This window comes from Paramormyrops kingsleyae, chromosome 1, assembly GCF_048594095.1.
Source record: "Paramormyrops kingsleyae isolate MSU_618 chromosome 1, PKINGS_0.4, whole genome shotgun sequence".
Taxonomy (NCBI): Eukaryota; Metazoa; Chordata; class Actinopteri; order Osteoglossiformes; family Mormyridae; genus Paramormyrops; species Paramormyrops kingsleyae.
This window is the reverse complement of record NC_132797.1, coordinates 26,121,165-26,141,967: the sequence shown is the minus strand read 5'-3', so window position 1 is coordinate 26,141,967 and position 20,803 is coordinate 26,121,165. Positions and strand designations below refer to the sequence as shown.

At 42.6% G+C, this 20,803-nt stretch overlaps 1 protein-coding gene across 6 annotated transcripts in view; it reads right to left on the bottom strand.

Moving 5' to 3' along the window:
* The window catches only part of LOC111850085 (band 4.1-like protein 3), a 53,629-nt gene that overhangs the window by 17,326 nt on the left and 15,500 nt on the right, over positions 1–20,803 (bottom strand). For 4 of the 6 annotated variants that reach the window (XM_072712379.1, XM_023823593.2, XM_023823592.2 and 1 more), the window contains exons 2-12: positions 13,984–14,155; positions 13,180–13,371; positions 8,597–8,701; positions 8,481–8,523; positions 8,217–8,292; positions 7,224–7,442; positions 5,548–5,635; positions 4,587–4,739; positions 3,768–3,865; positions 2,332–2,507; positions 1,332–1,415 (exon numbers count right to left, since the gene is read on the bottom strand). In XM_072712379.1, coding sequence (XP_072568480.1) covers positions 1,332–1,415; positions 2,332–2,507; positions 3,768–3,865; positions 4,587–4,739; positions 5,548–5,635; positions 7,224–7,442; positions 8,217–8,292; positions 8,481–8,523; positions 8,597–8,701; positions 13,180–13,371; positions 13,984–14,145 — 1,396 coding nt within the window. In that variant the 5' untranslated portion in view covers positions 14,146–14,155. The remainder of the gene's footprint in view (positions 1–1,331; positions 1,416–2,331; positions 2,508–3,767; positions 3,866–4,586; positions 4,740–5,547; positions 5,636–7,223; positions 7,443–8,216; positions 8,293–8,480; positions 8,524–8,596; positions 8,702–13,179; positions 13,372–13,983; positions 14,156–20,803) is intronic. The other 2 variants (XM_072712381.1, XM_023823594.2) reach the window with 2 other exon arrangements.

Genomic DNA, 20,803 nt, shown 5'->3' with positions numbered 1-20,803 from the left:
CACCTTTTCTAAGGCCGCTATGTCCTTTTTAAGATATGGTGACCAAACCTGTACACAATATTCTAGGTGAGGTCTCACCAAGGAATTGTATAATCTTAGCATTACCTCCCTTGACTTAAACTCCACACACCTGGAGATATACGCCAACATCCTATTGGCCTTTTTTATTGCTTCCCCGCACTGGCGAGAATGAGACATGGAAGCATCAACATACACACCAAGGTCTTTCTCATAATCAGCTACCTTTATTTCAGTAGGTCCCATAAAATACCTGTACTTTATATTTCTGCTCCCTACATGGAGTACCTTACATTTGTCTATGTTAAATTTCATCTGCCAGGTGTCGGCCCAGTCACTAATTAAATTAAGATCCCGCTGTAGCTGCTGAGCCACTAGTTCAGTATCTGCTACACCACCCACCTTGGTGTCATCTGCAAATTTCACCAGTTTACTGTATATATTGGTGTCTATATCATTTATGTAAATTAGGAACAAAAGTGGTCCTAAAATTGAACCCTGCGGTACCCCACTATGAACGCAGGCCCACTGTGACATTGAGCGTCTTATAACTACTCGCTGCTTCCTATCCGTTAACCAGTTATCAATCCAGGTCGCTACAGTTCCTAAAATACCTGTCGCTTTGAGTTTAAGTGAGAGCCTCTTGTGGGGAACAACATCAAAAGCCTTTTGGAAATCTAAGTAGATGACATCATAGGCCTTCTTATCAACTTCCTGAGTAGCTTCCTCAAAAAACTCCAACAGATTTGTTAAACAGGATCTACCTCTCCTAGCTGTCAAGTTTTACCATCTAGTATATTTGAATAACCTCATATTTATTTCATTTTAAAATTTCGTTAACAAAGTCTGAAAAAAACTTTTAGATTCTAGAATATTCTCCAATGTCTTAGAAACTAAAATGCCAATTAATCTCAACTGTACACATAATTTTAATTATCAATGCAGTCTTTTTATGATGGCAAAATCCTTTCACATGTGTCATAATTCCTGCACTATCCCTGGAGGGCAAATGGTCTTTCAAATCTTTTTGCCTTCAAATTAATCTGACTCTTGTTTACAGTATCAGCTTGAGAAAAAATATATAAGCCACTGTATTGTGTGTCAGAAATGGCAATGGTGTTTATCGCATGGCAAGCAGGATGTACTATGGCATGCAGGGACGACAAGCGGTGGGGGGTAGGGGAGGGGGCACGGACACCTCAGTGACTGAGCCAAAGCGGGAGATTGGTGTCGCCAGGGTGTGTGTGTGGGGGGGGTGGGGTGCATTCCAGCTACTACACCTACGAGTTAAACAGAGCACAAGACGTATCTACCTGTTAGACCATTGTCATTTACTCGGAATGGCAGTTTATTTCCGGGAAAAACTGTCCGCGCATTGTTTGGATTATTCCGCTGAGCTGGAGAGATAATTAAGACACTGCGGTGAGAATTCAGCATCGACAATTCAACAGGAGACCGAAGATGAGATGAGGGATGGGAGAACTGATCTGGGATCATCTTGCAGGCCTGGAATCATTAAAAAAAAAAGCTGCAAGGTAGCGATTCTGGGATGCATGCTCTTACATAAATGTCCGCTTAGTCTTCCTGCGTGCAGCAATGCAGCAGCTACAAGGAAATCACGCACATGCAGCAAAACCGGCGACCCAAAGGCTGACACTGGATTTCTGAAATTTATGGAAGACATTGGATGATTGATCCAGCAACGCAGAGTGATCCCTGTGTAAAGGAGTGAATAGTGCATTCAGTGTCGAAAATTATATGTCATGTGTGCACCTTTTATTTTATATTATAATTTTTTTTTTTATTTCCCAGAGTGAAACCCCAATTAGGACAGAAAAAACTATCCGTGTTCAAATAGCTGCCTTTTCTGTGCCCGATTGTGATCACTAAAGGACCCTGCTGGCAACTGAGTGAAGCCGGCTGTCTCTAGACAGCTCAAAGGAGTGTGATAAAAAAAAATAGTCTCCTAATTAATCAGGAGGCAGTAAAGGGGAAAAAAACAGCACAGATATGCTTGGTAGAACAAAAGACGACAAAAAAAAAACATATGGAGAAAACATTAAAAGCACATGGCGGCTAATCTCTCTACAGGCATCACAAAATAAACACAGCTTAGCTTAAGTAGGAGTAGTGCATTGTGGGATTTCTGTGAATTGCCTGTTAATGTTGGCCTGGGGATGACCAATAAAGAAGGCAGGGGAAAAGAGGGGCCAGAAATCATAAACTGAGGGTCTGAACTAAGACGTGACTCCACATTTTGGTGGGAAACATCCCCCCCAGGTGAAAGTGTCCCCAAAGGTGTATAGGACCTACCCCCGTCCAGGCTGCGTGACATGGTGTAGCGTTTGCTGGAGGAGCGTTCGAAGTAAGGAGCAGGCCGAACAATCTGAGAGCTGGCCCGCCGGGTCTGGGCCTGGGTGCGACCACTGTAGCGGAACTTGGAGCCCAGCGTGAGAAACTTTTTGGGAGGGGGTTCTGGAGACACCAACCTTTGGGAGGGAAAGATAAAAGTTTGGTACCTATGCTCACATGCCATTACTCTGTAGACAGAAACATCCCTCTTAATTTTGTCTTAATTAGGGCCCTGAGTATGGGAGAGCGGCTCATGACTCGAGCAGGATCAAGTGTCTGTGTGAAGCGTAAACTCTTGCAAACTGTTACATCACCATCGCTCTCCCTTTCGGAAGTGTTACCACCTGAATATTGATGCATCTAAACACCCTTTTCCTCAAAACTGGCTCAACCAAGTCAAATACGCCAAAGTTTTGCTTTTCTTATTTTGTAACAATAATTCATTAATTCCTACCGCATCACTGCTGTCTGATGGAAACCACATATGTCTACTTTTTGACGACTTTTTACTAAAGATGGAATACGCCCATTCTCCTATGTCTAGTGATAGAGTTTGACACAGGCCTCTTTGGTAGTGTGTCACCCTCTTCTGCAGTGTGTAAGGCTCTTCTGTAGTGTGTAAGGCTCTTCTGCAGTGTGTAAGGCTCTTCTGCAGTGTGTAAGGCTCTTCTGTAGTGTGCAAGGTGCACAAGCATCTTGTACAATGTTTTAGACTTTTCTGCAGTGTATTTTCGTGTCTCTACATGTCCATTAACACATTACAGAAGACCGTTACACACTGAAGGAGAGGCCTACGCACTGCCAAAGAACATACAGCAGTGAGATGCCCATGTCACCTATCAGTTGAATCCTGAACCATCAGGATGATCATGAACTCTGTGTGTGACTGTGCGTGTGTGTCGGGGGCGGGGGGGGGAGTTGGCGGGTGATGGTGGTGGTCGTCTTATCTTACCGAATGCTGATCAGATTTAATTCAGGGTTGCCTACTTTGGTCAGCTGGCTGGCCAACGTGAGATTTTCAGTTCGAGACAAGTCTGCACACACATTTACATGCATGTAACAGTTTTAATACCTTGTAAACAGTCTGTAGGGTTTGCACACTGCCCCAGCGCTTTTGATGTAGCTAATTTTAGGTTTTTAATGGAATAATACAGACTTGCCATAAGATTTCTTGAGTGAGCCTGAGAGTCTGAAAGCGTGAGAGTCACGCCAGATGCGCGAGAGCTACCAACCCTGTTAATCTGATTTACACTGATAAGTCATATAAACTGTCACCTCAGTAAGCGTGGCTACAGGATGTGTGATGTGGTTCACAAGAACAGGGCTGTGTTTGGGCTGCAAGGTGAAGATCGTGCAGTGGGTGGAGGCGCACGGGCGAGTGGTGGCAAGGCTGGCACCTGAAAAAGGTGTGGTGCTCCACGCAGACCTTCCACAGCCGCTTCGCCGCACGGTGGTTCAACAGCTTGAATCCGATCGTGCTCTCAAACTGCTCGAACTCGAAGGGGCGGAGAAACAGGAGTAAATGCGACATTCCGGCACCTTAGGTGGCCATTTTGTTTTTTTAATACACCTTCACAAGAGCGATATCTGTCATTCGTGATAACAGCCGAGAGTAGACAGGTCACGGCAAATGGTGATATTCAGCATAAGATGATTCATCTAGCAAAAAAATCCGGGATGGGGGCTGCAACATCAATTCATAACATTTCGAGGGACATGACATCACTCAAGGCTCCTGTAATGCCAGGAGAGGCTGTTATAAAGGTGATTTCGAAACCTGATATTATGTGTGATGATACTCCACTAATATGGTGCAAGCCAGACTTTAAGCAAACGGAACAATGAGCCGTTTTGGGGATAAATTTCACCTTTTTTCCCCCACATACCAGTATCTCACAAATCAAGACTCTCAGAGGAAAAGTCTCCAGCTTGTTCCAAGATGTTCGGCAAACAGCCGTAATGAGAACCACAATTACATAATCTACCATAAAGGTGCAGTATAAAATGTAGTTTTATTTGAGCAATACTTTAAAGTAGAACTTCAGTTCAGTTGTAGTCAGTGGGACTTCTGGCACGGAAACTTCACTTTTTCTTTTTCTAGAACTTTTTCAGCTGGGTCTTTCACATCACTGTGATTTTTTAATGCCACAATGCAATGGAGAGGGCCGGGGTTCGGCAGGCTGCGTCATGTGACATCGCCGTTAGGGCTGACGTACCTCTCCGGGGCGGATTTTGATGTAGAAGTTGTTCCTCTTGTAGGAGATCTTGAGCACCTTGGGCCAGGCGAAGCGGTTGATGCGCAGCCTGTCACGGTAGATGAGCAGGCCGCTGGCACACACGCCCAGCATGATGTCCACACCCTCGGAGTCCTGCGGCCATTGAACATAAAACTGGCCCATTAGGGATTATGGGACTTACAGGGCTGTCTGGGAGTGCTCCGACATTAATAGCACTGAACATATTCAACAAATGTTTCTACGTGGTTTGCTCGGTTACAAACTTGTTTATCTTTAAAGACCCTATTTAGAATTTTACTGTAACCAACAGTAACTACTACATGCTGAGAATACAGATGGTATTGAAAAACACTGATTCAAGACTGAATTCTGCATCATTATTACTGATTACTATGCACCAATGGAAAAAAAAAACGTATGAATCTCGCTACAGTTAACAGCTAATACCTGGGTTGTTCCTAATTTAGCTGACACTATCATAACTGTTTCTGACATTAATTACCCAACCTAACCCCTTTCCGAGCAGGAGACCCACTGCAGCCTCATAAACAAAGCTGACAAAGATGCTCCAATTAATATCAGTGTGTGTGAGGGAACAAAACCGGACTTGAAAATAGGACATTAAATTTTAAATCACTTCGGGTGTGGCTCTTTGCAGCAGGGAAGGAGTAGATTGACAGTAAAGCATAAATTTAAACGGAGAGCCCTTCAGTCACTGCTCTATGAAGAGCTGATGCAAACATGCTGTAATCCACAAAGACAGAGATGTCTCATTTTAAAAACAATCCAGCTTCTAACATGAGGAAGGGAAGCAAACCAATGAAAGAGACCCAGCATACAGCTTGTAGAGCACTAAACATCGCACAGCTGTTCTGGCAGCCATTCCAGAACCTAACTGGGACTAGGGGTCGTACGGAAGGCGGAAGGCGGCAGTCGGCACCTTGGCATGGTGGAGGTCCACTCCATACATGGACAGCTTCTTGACATTCTCCAGGAACTGCATCTCAGCCTCAGCTGGAGTCATACCCCTGCGTCGGGGAGGAGCGGGGGAAACAGACACCAGAGCTGCGTCACTCTGCCCCAGGTGCACAGACACACTGTGTACAAAACTAGCTAGTGTGTCCCCATAGGGATGGGCTACCAAACACTCCAATCTCGTGAAATCGATTCTATTTCATGGGCATCTGAGGAAATATCTTTAAAAACTGAGCTATCAAACAGGTCTAATCATCGGTGGCTCCTCCTTACACCGCAGGATCCCTAAAAGTGTTTATTTCAGAAGTGATTATGTCTTAGGCTATAATTCCAAACATCAGTCTGTTAGTTAGGTGGCACAGAAGCTCAGTGAGCTGTACTGTAGCCCTCCTGCCTCGGAGTTCAGTTCCTACCCCTGGCTGCGTGTGTATGAGGTCTGCATGTTCTACCTGTGTTTCTTTAGATTTCCTTCTACAACTTGAAACAGGTGTTTAAGTCAGCTGCTGTCAGTAAATTGCCCTTGAGTGTGTGCCCCATGACGGGCTGGCATCCTGTCCAGGGTGCCCCCTGCCTCATGCCCCAGGCTCCCATTGGCCCTTCAGTGAATAAATGCTCGATGAAGTTGGATGAATGTTTTGCTAGATTGCAAATGGATTTAATGTTGAATGTTCACAACCACAAATGACCTTTTCTTTGAAATAAATTACCTACATATTTTTTGTAGCGGAAAAAAATAAAGAAATATGAGAATGGGGAAAATTCCAACCCAGGAATGATATCAGGAAGCTGGAGAATAAAAGTGAATTTGTTATGTAAAATGATGAGGCAGACTTACAGCCAGGCATTTCGATTCAGGGGAGGAATAAGATTTTCTAATGAGAGCAGTGCTTAATTAACTATCTGTCAGCGCAGTGTGCTAAACCTGCATACCACATGAAATGCCCATGATAGACAGACTCACTAAGTAAATAGTGTAGCAGGGTTATTATCGTTAACAACAACTTATGGAAAACATTCTCATAAATATAAATAAAATGAAAAACCACTACTAAAGGATAATTATATAAATATTGCTTTAGAAAATACCTGAATAAAATTTTTTAAAATGTCTAATACTTCCAGTACCATTTTTCTTGTTTAGCTAGCTTTGTTTTTTTACTGGTACCTGACAGTGTTACTTCTAAATCATTAATAATACCTGGAATATGTTTTGCCCATTAAGAGGATGTACATAATGTACAGTGTACTCACGTAGGTTACTCTAATGATTACACACGACATATCTCTACAAATTTCTAGAAATAAAATTACTAAAACCTTACCTGAAACTAACATATACAAAAACTAAACAGAAATATATAAACTAATAACTATTAAACCGACACGAATAATTAAACAAAACTAAACTGGATTTCAAATGAAGAGTTGAAATAATACAAAAATGATTAATCTAATCAGTTACAGGTTTTGTGATTAACAGTGATTTTTCTATAACTAATTAATCGAAATTAAGGAGTTATTTTCACAGCCCTAATAAAAATATTAATTCAATGTAAAAAATCAAAGTTATAATACACTGCAATGTACGGTAGTTTTTTTAGTAGCCTGAGTGGGTGAAATGCCAGGTGGAACGTAACACACTTGTAGGTCTTGTGCAGGTCTATAATTTTCTCCTCCAGCTCCCTGGTCTGGTTTGGGGCAAAGTGAAACTCGCTGACGTAGTCACTGCCGTACTCGTCCAGGTCGTAATCACCCAGCTCGGACTGCACCGTGTAGGAGCCCAGGACGGTGTGCGTGGCGAACGAGCAGGGCAGGCGGCCCGACACGATGTCGTCCCTCAGCTGGAGGCAGAGGTAGTACCTGAGGGAGCGAGACAGGCATCAAGCACCGGACGAGGCTGCAGATTTTTCACTGTAGCTTTCGAACCCCCTGACAAACCCAAACAGTGTAAATAAAATCGCACCATATTCTTAAACCCTGATGGTGCTCAGGACAAGAATTCAGAAGAGGAATGATTAGATGAGTTAACCATAAATAAAAACAACTGTCAAATAGTTTACATCAGGGTTGGGGCCATTCCGGAATGCATTCATCAATATCAGCCCAAATCAAGAAATGGAACTGGAGTTGGGATTGAAAAAAAAACTATGGGGAACAGAATTGGAATGGAATTCAAATTTAAGGGAGTTTTAAATTCCAACTCCAGTTCCATTTCCTGATTTGGATTGAAACTGATCAATGCATTCTGGAATGGCCCCAAACCTGGTTTACATGCATTTTCAGTAATTATGTGTATGTATATTATTCCTATTATCATTCCCATTTAGTTCGATTTGTTTGATTTTGTGCAGCACTTTGGTCAACCTCTGTTGTTTTAAATGTGCTCTCAAAATAAATTTTGATTTGATTTGTACATGTACACATTCGGATTTGAGAAACAGTACAATGCAGAAACAGTTGAGAGGTGCTGGACCAGGCCAGAAAATGTCCAAAGGATCAGAGATCAGCAGTTTCTATTTACTCAAAGTGAACAATGAAAAACAGAAGCAGGCTGACAAGCTGGCAGCCAGAATTCTCAGGGCCCTCAAACAGCCGCTGTTCTGGCCGAGCCACGGCTCACTCTTATGGTCTTGCCTTGTGATGTCCTCTGACAGCTGAGCGGGTTCAGGTGGGTAAAACTTGACATTGAATGAAAAATTCCAGGGTCCATCTAAACAACAAGAGAGAAAGGGAATTCTTCAAGCCTGGGAAAATGCTACGATTGCACTACCAAGTGGAAACCCACATGGAGAAAGAGAAAAATAAAGTTTACCATCTTCTGGGTCTTCGTCTCATATGAATGACATCAAAAGCCTCTGTCTTTACAGGTTACAGCGAAAGCCATGACGGATTACTCACTCCTTATCTGTTTCTTCATTTCCTTAGCTGGATCCAACCAATTCTGCGGAATAAAGCATGCATTATTTAAGCTGTCACGAAACCTTGCAGTACATCCATCACAGCGAGCACGTCACCTTCTGGTTTTCACTGTCTCGGAATGTGATGCCGAAGTAATCCCGTTCTAGAAGGTTCAGATGTTCGCAGACCTTGTCGAAGAGCACCTGGCCTTTTGCCCGCTTCTGTAAATGAACGTCGGCACAGAGAGAAGCAAAAAAAGCAGTGTGATGGCTCCTGTAGCACCACAAGTAGAGCACCACAGTAACAATGCAAAGGTTGTGGGTTCAAAATCCAGATAATGCACATAAATGAATAAGTAACCCTTCTTTCTACTGCAAGTTGCTCTGGATTAAAGTTAAATGTAATCAATAAATGTCACCAGAAGGCCACCATCCCTATGGGGACATGGTAAGACCTCAACTCATGTGCCTTGGTCTTGTTTAGTGGTTGGGCGTTTTCCAGAAGCATTGCAGACAGACTGTGATATGAGCTATTTTTCTTTTGTGCAAATCAAAGTTCAAAGGAAGACCCCCACTTCTCACATGGTTCCTGCCCAACATTTCTTTGTTTATAATTTATGGTGCAAATATTGGCTTATAGATTTCAGTGATGTACCTCCTACAGTCAAGCATTCCCTGAGTGAGTATTGTAAGTTTTTTTGTTTAAATAATCGTTCAGATGTTTCTTCTGGCAGACCATTCAAGGTTTTCCCCCACGCTCTGTCCTGTACTTCCTGGAACAGGCTCCAGCCTCGCCAAGGCTCTACATGAGATAAGTGGTTTGGGCGATGGACAGATGGATGAATGCAGGCAATTATGGTTGGAGGCAATTACAGCATCGGCAGGTTCAATTGTCTAGTGTGTTTTTTAAGAGTTATTTCCAAGAATATGAGGCATCTCAAGGACACACACAACTCATAAAAGACTAAGAAGGTGTTTCCTAAGAGGGTCCACACTGATGCTTATTCAGTTTGCACCTGAAATTACTCCAGCGAAGCGTCCAGCTGTCTAAATGGTCAAAAATAAAGTAAATTGCAGCCCAGCTACCTGACTAAATGGATGTGAAACGTATAGAGACGGGAAAACTACTGGATTAATCGTAGGATAGATTTCTGCAGCTTCACAGAGCAGCGGGATTTGAGCACGTTACTGCTGCCCAGCTCTGGCCTATTTTTAAATCCCTTGGTGTCAGAAGCCCCTGACTAGACAAATTTGGCACGACCCAGCTGCAGAAAATCTCGCACAAAAAAAAAAAAAAAGTGTTTTGATGTGAATGAAAAATGTGTCATTACAGAAAACAAAGTATTTTCGAAAAGATCCCTCATTTGCACAAATGAGGTAATCCGGGGGATTCGTCGGCCCCTCGCTCCAGACGCGTTAGGCTAGTTGATGGAGACCGTGCCACATCAAAAATAACCTCATTAAAATCACGCTCGCTCCGAGACACTTGAACTTAGAGAATCGTCTCTGATGAAGACACTGATGTTTAATGCTCAGACTTCAGAGATCAGCCTTGCAAATCACAGACATATATGCTACATTATTCTACCTCCCCACATGCGGCTTAATGCAACGGCTGACATTCCAGGCTTTACAAAATGCATATTCACACCTGCTCCCTGCAGAAAGAACAGAGCTTCGATCCACTTACTAGGAGTGCTTAACCAGGGAAAATAAGATTAAGAGAGAAAATTACAAATGTCGCACAAGATAAATTACATCCATTTCCTTAATTTCAAAGATCTCCATTTCCTGTTTAAGGATTTTATTTAGATGTCTATCAAATGACATTTACATTTTATTAGTTTTACAATAAAATGAGTTGCAGTAATAAAAATGAATTAAAAATGACAGAATCCTTTAGACAGTGATATACATACATTACTGAGTAATATGTACAATACACTTTAATGCAAAATGAATGGTTGTTGCTTAAAGATGCGTCCCAGTTCACAGAGAGACGAGCCAGAAATCATGGTGCATCATTAGTGCAGAGCAGAAGTGGATAGTTTCAGATCCAGAAAGTAAAAATCCAGAACAAGATTTTGTTTAAACCAACCAGTTGAGCATATAGAGTCACAGTCACATTGTACTCAACAGGTTGGGTGAAACAAAATCTTGGTCTGCATTTTTACTTTCTGAACCTGAACTATCCACCTCTGGTGCAGAGACTGGAGAAAATCTGCCCAAAGAGGAGATGTGTTCATTCCTATCCAGTCTTTCTAATTTCACTGGACTAACTTCACCATTCTTGTTCAAACATAGGTATCAAGTCTCACATTTTACCTATGGGACTCACGTTTTTTGTCTTTCTTGCTATCTCTTGACGCTAAGATATGAGTCTCACTGACTGTAATGTACTTAAACCAATCAAAAAAGTTGACTTCAGTGAAGTAAGTTTTGCAACACTGCTGTCAAATGTCCCCAAGATTGCAGAGACCAGTCAGTCAGCCGGCATCATTTTTCAAAGTTTGCAGAACAGTGGAGCCTTCAGTATGACTGTATTGAGAAATCAAGATTTAGGCGAAAGTTGTGTGTTTGATAGGTGTGTTGGTGAGACATCAAAGTCCACATACACAAAGACAGTGTTTTGATTAAGAACATAAGAACATAAGAACTATACAAACGAGAGGAGGCCATTCGGCCCATTGAGCTCGCTTGGGGAGAACTTAACTAATAGCTCAGAGTTGTTAAAATCTTATCTAGCTCTGATTTAAAGGAACCCAAGGATTCAGCTTGCACTACGTTATCAGGAAGACTATTCCATACTCTGACTACATGCTGTGTAAAGAAGTGCTTCCTTAAATCCAGTTTGAAATGTTCTCCCGCTAATTTCCACCTATGGCCACGAGTTCTTGTATTTGAACTAATGCTGAAGTAACTATTCGGTTGAACAGCATCCAAACCTGTTAGAATCTTATAGACCTGGATCATGTCCCCCCTCAGTCTCCTTTGCTTGAGGCTGAACAGATTTAGCTCAAATAACCTTTCCTCGTACGACATTCCTCTAAGACCAGGAATCATTCTTGTGGCCCTACGCTGCACCTTTTCTAAGGCCGCTATGTCCTTTTTAAGATATGGTGACCAAACCTGTACACAATATTCTAGGTGAGGTCTCACCAAGGAATTGTATAATCTTAGCATTACCTCCCTTGACTTAAACTCCACACACCTGGAGATATACCCCAACATCCCATTACATCTATTACAGTTATTTCAGTATTTTTAGACAGGAGCAGTCAGATTGTTGTTTTCTAGTGTCTGCTTAACAGTGTTATTTTGTACTACCAATAATAATTATATTTTTGATGGCTCACTGTTTTCACTGAAATTTTGGATTATGAACACAATGATGAACAATCATGCAAAAAAAATAATGCAAACCCACTAAACTGTATTTAAAAAAGTCAGAATTACTTAGACTTTATGCCCCCCCCCCCCCATTAAGATGCATCACCAGGTCCATGCATTGGACAATTCAGAGATGTAAATTGACCTAGAATCACATTTTTGAACTGCAAGAGGAAACCTCTGAAAAACACAAAAGTGATCCTCTAGATCAGCTGTATCATGGAAGTTACACTAATAAATACCTCAAACCAGACATTTGCATCTGATAACCTTCAGTTTGGGAGCCTCACTATGAAACATTTCCTTTGCCTCCGCTTTATATGGCGGCAAAAGTCGAAACTCGATTTTGCATAAAAAGCTCGGCCCAGATCAATGCCGCGAGTCTCTCATCCGCTCCCCGTGCCGCTGGGAGACCCCCCTTCCATGAGGGGACATGCAGCTGTCAATCAGCTATAAAAATTGGAACACGCCAAGGCTGTCACTGGGTTAGAAATAACTGATATGCGTTCAGAGCATGCCCAGTGAGTACCATGCTGAATTCAGCTCACGGCCAAATCTAGTGGAGACATTCATTACATCATGTACTATAATTAGCATAAGAATACTAAAGGCTGTTCCAGGGTACCTCTCTGACCTTGAAACTACTCAGGGTAGGCTAATGGCATATGGTAATCTTCCTCATAATCTCCTTTAGATATAAAAGCATCATGATACTTTTATGGGGGCAGTGCCTGTGATCGGAAGGTCGCTGGTTCAAATCCCATGGCTGGCAGAGTGGTGTCACCGTTGGGCCCTTGAGTGAGGCCCTTACACCCTGCTTTCTCAGAAATGTGTGTCACTTTGGATATAAGTGTCAGCTAAATCAGTTATTCTCAAACTGTGGGTTGCAACCAAATCTTCTAATAATTGGGAGGGGCTGTGAGATGATTTTCAGAATATACAAAGACATTTTTTTTGGCAACTCCCCGACAAATGCTGTCATTAGCATCCATTAGTGAGTTATTATGGAGGACCACCCTGCTGCTTGGTGAAATTTATCTGTGTTAAATAAAAATTGCAACGAAATCCTATTATTCTAAGGGAAAAGCGCTGTCTGCTGATTTGTGCGTCAGGTAAGAGGAAGCAGTGGAGCTCGACCAGCATTTTAAGGCTGACTGAACGCTCGTTCCGCAAATGAGTTTTAAAAGATGAAATGAAATGAATTCAGCAGCAATGAAATGATACATAACCACCAGGTTGCTCATCACTCAGACACCAACCAGGTGAAACAAAGTAACTCATGGAGAAATCGACCCCCCCCCCCGGCTCACCTCCACCACGCAGGTGTAGTCGGACCCGTCGAGGAGCGTGACCTTACACTGCATGTTCTTCGGCCTCTTGGAGCTTTTCCCTGGGGATCTGGAGAGCTTGCTGGACGAGGACCTCTGAGACGCTTTGTCGTCCTCAAACTGTAAGTAGTCGTGTCGCCCTGGGGGGGTGCCTTCCAGAAGCCTCTCTCCGTTCTGGGGAGCGAAGACGTCGATCCAATAAGAAGAAACACTTTACACTGAGAACCACCACAGACTGTTCTCAGTGTGAAGTAACACTGCGATTAAGAACACAGACCTATAAACCAAACCAAAGGTTTGTGGTTCAGGGTCACATGGACTCTGCTCTAGAACCTTGGAACCAACTAAACCCAAAGTGCTCCAGTAAAATAACTTGCATAATTGGATACAAAACTATTCCAGATAATGCAGACTAAGAAATTAATAAATAACTCTTTATTTTAATAATCTGTTTGATTTAAATAAGCCTTAGGGAAGTAATAGTTTAATAGAACAAGAAACAAAATTTTCCCAACAGTTTCTGGTTTAATCATATTTCTGGTGTGAAAAACATGGGCAAAATCCACTTGACCTGTGTTGGCGTAGTTAAAGGCCACACCAGCAGGGGGCGTCTCAGAGCACGATGGGTGGTCTCACATTCGAGAAATTAAGACATAATGGCCTGGATTCATGTTACAGGACGAAAATGACTGGAGAAATCGTTAAAACCGCATGCTTCAAAGCTTCCCCAAATTCGGACTTTTCTCCATAAGGCCTGGACTGTTATATGAGGGTGTCGTTGGTCACCTGGTCCTTCCTGGCGGGTGTGCTGTGCCCGGCTGCGGCTGGGAACTGCTCCCCGTTAGACTGAGAGGCCGTCTGGGTGCTCTGGGCTGGCCCTGGCTGTGTCGCTGCGGGCCCCTGGCTCTCCTGCTTGGGCTCGGCTTCGGTGCCTACCTCGGTCGTCATGGCGATCAAGCTGCAGGCCACGGGTCCCAAGAGAAATGCATCAGGTGAAAGAAAAAAAAAAAAAACATTTGTGCATATCACATGCTTCAGCCATTTTTATGGAAATGACCATGGAAAATGATCATATTAGCTAGTTAAATGCTTAGTTACCGCCCGTTTTAATTATCTTTCATTTAAAAATCAGCTGTTTGAGATCATAAATAATGCTTTGTAAGAATATTTATTGGTGAGTTTTCATGGGTGTAGTGGTGGATCTGAGGCTAGGAATCTATGTCAGCAACTGGAAGGTTGCTGGTTCAAGTTCCGTGAATGCCCAGAGTAATTCTACTCCATTGGGCCCTTGAGCAAAGCCCTCAACCTGCAATTGCTTTGTCCTGGGTATGACGTTAATCTACATCCATCCTCTGACTAACAGGGAATAACTTGGGGGTTGCTGGCAGGATTGGCACTCCAGCCACTGGAAAAAAACTCGCTGGTCCATTCGGATTAGTGTGGTGCTGAGGTATCAGCCACCACATGGCTGCACTCAGGTCTCACCCCTGAGGTGGTTTGTCATATGATGGGTGGGGCAACACACTGTATCACTGCATGCTCCTTACACCTCTCTTTCATGGAAATCTAATGACTGTTTTCACAACAGGTAACTAGTTACATAAATGTTAAATTCAATGTACAGACTTTTTAAACAGGCAATACAAAAAAACACTTATAGTTAGCAATTTGTATAATGTTTATCACCCCTTGCACAACAGCACCCCTGGTGGCCAGACAAAGAAGCACCTTCAGTAAGAGAGCTGAGGTCCATCCTGCCCTGTAGCCATCATAATTCACTGTTACTCCTCCTCACTGCTGTAAATCCCTTCTCAACTGCACATTATACATCTGCACCTTGCGTTACTGTTTCTTGTATTTATTTTTTATCATGTCACTAGTGTATTGTGTGTGTCTTTCAGCTGCTGTAACTGCTTGTAATTTTCTGCTCTTTCTACAGCACTGCAAAACATATTTACTAAACTACTTCTTGCCTCTCCTAGGTGACAATAGCTCTTGCTCTCTATTTGGAGGTGAATGGATCGCAGTGGGGGGTGGGGTTTCGGAGCACAATCGTCCTGCCCAGTCAACAACGAAGCACGCTTGGCATGTCAAATGGGCTCACTCATAGGCCGCTCAATTCCTGTCCTGGGGAGCTCTCATTATCGACATCTAAGAACTCAGAACGCGACATAAATTGGTTCATTCACGACTATTTATTGGTTCAGGGTTTATGTTGGAAAAAAAATATATATACAGATGCTCCTCTACTTACGAATGAGTTACGTTCCAAATGGCCGTTGGTAACATGAAATGTTCATAAGTCGTTATTCAACATCATTTTAAGGGTATACACAAGTACAAAGAACTAGGATGCTGGGAGTTTGCACGCTACGCTGCTGCGCGGCGGGAGTAGCGGCCAGAAGTCATACTAGGCGGAATTGGCGCGCAGAAAAAAAATGATGTTGTGGACAGGAAACGGAAGCCCAATGAACACAATTTGGACTTGCAGTCCTCTTCGTTCGTATGTCTGAAAGTTCATAAGTTGAAAGTTCGTAAGGAGAGGAGCGTCTGTATATAGCTGATCCAACTTGGCCCTCTAAGGTTGGAACACATCTTTTTCCCCCTAAACAAGCAATAACAAAGATAAAATTTCATATTAAGCTACTTGTGAACAGCCAAGTTGCCTGAACTATGATGACTGCAATCCTGGATTGGAAACAGGAGAATTCAAGAGAACGTCCTGCACTCAATACACTGCATTTCAAACTGTAACCCTGGAGCAATTATTAAATTCACTGAGCCACTTAACATTAGAAGGACTGGCTAATCTCTACAGCATGTTTTAAAATTTAAATTCTGCAACAGTGCAAAATGTCACCATTAGTATCAATTAAATATTTCGTTTGAATGTTGAAATACAGCTAAATTGTTGGATCTCTCTTCTCAGGAAACGATATCAAAAGGTAACTGAAGTGACCTCAGCCTCAGCTGCCCCCCGGAACGCATGCGAGGAGCTTCAATGTGCTTCAGTACCAGGGACGGGTCCCATTTTCATACATTTACACCACTTTTGCCTCACTTGAGAAGTACAAGTTTAATATAAAGCGAGGGAACTTCTGACCTGGCTGTGGCGATCTCTCAAGACAAAGAAATACCCAAATCCTTCAAGAAAAGCCAGAAAATGGTTCAATCCTACAACTGTCAGAATCTTATGGTTTTAGAAATAACACAAACCTAAACATACCTAAACAATTAATATGCAGGTAGCATCCACCTTCTATAAGCGTGTACTGGGTGAGGTGGGAGTCCATCCCAGAATGCACAGGGCAAATGCTGGACAAGATGCCAGCCCATTACAGGGTCACACCCACAATGAGCAATTCATGGTCATGACAGCACTGCATGTATTCGGACTATAAGAGTAGACCAGTGGTTGTCAGCCTAGTCCTTTGGTGTTACAAGTGTATTCAGTGTTTAGTTGTTTGATTTAGGTGTGCTGACATAGACAAAATATCGTATCATGATTATGAACATTTATAGCATCATCCATTTGAATATCCTATTTTTACAATAAATTAGATTTTGGGTTAGGGAGCTGGGAGGGAACAAAAACATGGACCATCAGGGAGTCCCTCGGGTTTGAGTTGAGAGACACTGGTCTACAGGCAGAGCTGGTCTGGATTGAAATACAACACGAGACGAGCATTTCCAATATTTCAGTAGGAGAGTAATGTAGCTCTGTACCCCACGGTAGCAAGGAGAAAGACAGCAGCATACATCACCAGAGCCGTCATCGACATCCATCTAAACTGCTCCCATAATCATCGTTTGTTATCTGGGAACGCAACCAACCAAGAATGAAAGATTTTAAAAGCCACACAACTAAGCTCAATCAATATACTCTGAAATAGCTGAATTAGTGTTAAAAATCCACTTACAAGCCAATTTTGGATAATTAGCTCTTGTAGAGATATAGTGACTGCATATCTTGAATGCTGGTCATTATGACAACTCCAAATAATCAACAAATTTAACATACATTAAAACATAAAGAATGATGTATAGAGTAACATCAGGAAGGAAATGAAGATGATTGGTCTTAAAGGGGCAGTTCACCCCATAAGTGAAAATCACACTGCTGATTTCTGTTGGATTTTTCAAATGTAATTTTCTGGCGCTTTATTCACCATAGAAAGAATACCATTCATTCCCATTATATTCAAGAGAAGTCCAACATTTCTATGCCAGATATCTCCAAAACTAGGCAACTCTCAGCAGAGCAACCTAGACAGATAGCACTAAAGCCCCTCTAAACCATATTTGTTCATTTTTGGGATGAACTGTCCCTTTAAGTTAAATCACCTTCAGACATCTTGCTAGGAAATTAAAATGCCAGCTGTCAGTATGCTCACTGATGCAAGAAGATTTCGCCCTAATTTTCCCAGAGGACGCTAAAGACTTAACTGATCAACTAAAAGCATTTTAACTCAATTTCCAGCTGTAACAGAAGTGAACCAGCGCAAATAATTCCTGAAAGCACAGGAACCTGCAGAAATATGGCTATAATTAGATTATGAAAGATTGCACGTCCAGCATTGAGGCCTAGTAGGGATTTACAGATAGGGATGCTAATTAATGCCAGCTAATATGTGGGCACTAAAGTTTTCAGGTCTAAAATATCTCTTAAGTATGACAACCGTGTACCGTGGGCAACCATCTCAACCCCCTGGGCACAAGGCTACGTACACCCTGGATGCCCCCCACCCCCCTGCATCATATACATGGGGCAATTCAAATAATTAACCTAAATGCATATCATTGGACTGTGGGAGAAAACTGGAGTACCCAGAGAAAACCCACACAACATGGAGAATACGTAAACTCCACACACACAACTCTGGAAGTGTGAGGCAACGGTTCTAACCACCATACCGCCCCCTACATGTAATGTTCTTTCCCCGTCGATCTTCGGCTTTCACACAAATTATTCAGTCATTCCACTACAGAAAAACATGCAACACAGATTGTGAGAAAGTGAGAAGGTGAATCTCTCCTCTTTTAATTCATAAAGCGATACATTTTAAGAAACTGCATATAAAGGATTATGGAAGTGTACCAAAACTGTTCCGGGCTTAGCTGGCTCACTGTTTCAGCCATTGGTTAAAAAAAAATAAAAAATACACTACCTAAGGCGATCTGCTATCAGTCACGGAGCTACTGGAGAAAGCTGATAGCACAGGCTCCAAGTGCGCTGCTCAAATTCCTATCACCATTCCACGAACTTCCCTGGCTGGTCCGCTGGTAAAGAAGAACTGGATGCCCTAACACATTTATAGGCAGATGAAATATGGACAATCTACTTTTGAATGGAAAGCACGTCATCTACGGACAATAATGTCTTGCCCGTTGGTTTTCCAATACGCCGGACCTCAGTGCTTCCGTACATCTTGTTTTCCTGATAATGCCATTATGAAGGCAGGGTATAATGTTCCGAGAAACGAACGCCATCTTCCCCTGCATGTCCCCAGAATTCCACACCGGGGATCAATAAAGTATACCGATTGTTAGATCAGGTAGGAAGTATCCAAACATCCATGTATCTGTTTTTTATAACCAGTTATCAAATTCAGAGCCACAGGAAGCACAGACCACTAGTTAGTGAACAGTCTGAATGGGATGCCAGTTTATTACAGAGCACACACTCACACACATATGTTTGCAGACACCCATTCGCTTAATATGTTTGTTTCTAGACAGCAGGAGGACACTGGAAAACCTGGAGGATGTCCACACAAATACTATGAACATGCAAGCTGAACACACAGAGGCATGAAGCCCCACTGCTACCCTCTAAGCTACTGTGCAGCCCTAATATACAAAAAAAAACTCAATAAGTAAATATGAGAAAGGTCCCATAGCACACACCTAGTGAGCCAAGACCAGTAATGCAGTGGCTGGTGTTTAATCTGCAAATATAATGGATAGAGTCACCAAAATGGTCCCAGCACAAATCAGTCTTAATGGGATCTGGCTCCACGTACTGAAACAAAAGGGAAATTATGTTTTTAAATGGGGATTTGGGAAAGAATGCAAAATGGCTGACCTGCCATTGTGGAGCGATCGTTAAATGGTGCATTCGTCTTATTCCAGCAAGCTCACAGCCAAAATCATTCCAAGAGCTGTTCCAAATTACACTCATGGTCCACACCAGGCGAGGGCGTCCGTAGGTGGCTGTAAGATGCCGTTAAGCTGGTGACATGTCAGCCAGCTTGTGTCTTTAACCAAAAGGCACGAAGACAGGTGTCCTGAATAAATTCTGCACGGACGGCGAGGGAGCACTGGAGGCGGTCATGGGAACTCATCGCCGACACGATCGACCGAATTCACTCACAGAGGGAGTGAAACAGAGAAGCAGCAAATAAAAACAGTAAAACAAAATAAAAATGCATCTCCAGCTCCTTCAGCTCTGCAGTGGTAGCTTTATTAATGCATTCATCGATTCTTCTTCCAAACAAATTATCCAGTGTGGAGTCAAGGAGAGCTTGAAGCCTGTCCCAGGAGAGGCGCACACTCACATAAACGATGGGCAAATCAGTTACCAGTCCTCCTACCTGCATGTATTCCAGACTGTGGAAACACCTGCAGGAAACTCTGATACATACAGCTCCACAAGTGTGTTCAGGGTCTCCAAACCAGCAGATATACAACTCAAATCCATTCAAAAACAGCTTAATGTAGGAAAAGTCCCGTAAAATAGACACGTATGTACTGGTTACTAGATGTTGGTCTTAACTATTATTTTTAATGATTTTTTTTTCTCACTTGCCTATGCCCTGATCTTTTGTACAAAAAAGACCAAGATGCAATTGATCCTACATACTATAGTACTAAATACTGCAGTCGTCCCTCCTCAAGTAACCTCCTTTTAAAAGCACCGTTTCAAAAGCGTTTCACAGCGCAAGACCACCCTAATGTATTCAGATTTTTACCACCATCCCTCTGATGGTGTCCCAGTTCCTGAAGTTACAAAATTATGTTTACTCATTATAACCGTAATATTGTGTTACGGACCCGGATGTTCAAACGGAAACTTTAAGGGCAGAGAATGTAACTGAAGGCAAAAGAGTGAATTAAAAAAAAAAATGTTTGATTCAGAACCAGGCAGAGGCTCGTTTGATGCCAATTAGCCTTTTTGGGAAACTGACATAGTATCGGGGAGGTTATATCTGTCTCAGCGGGTTTCCATAAGCTCCCTCGAGCTGTCTGGGGATCACTTACAAACAGAGAATTCAGTCTTTCTCCGCCAAAGGTTTTCAAGTGCAGGTGTCCACAGAATTTACCAGGGCATGAAGGTTCCAGTTCCTGATCCTTTTACAACCCCACTTAGCAGGTGCCGTTCTAAGATTTTTTTTTTAAATGGGAGGCATAAGAGGGGCCATAATTCATATAAAGGGGCCAACTTTATCGTTAGCCAATAATATGTTTAGAATCGGTGAGTGACAAGAAAGAGGCCATATGGGGACCAATCAGCTTTCAGCTGTGGCCCCGCCTCAAAATATAACCCTGCCACTTAGCCACCTCACCCCTCAGATAACACTTGGCTCAGGGAACCTCTCCAAGATGG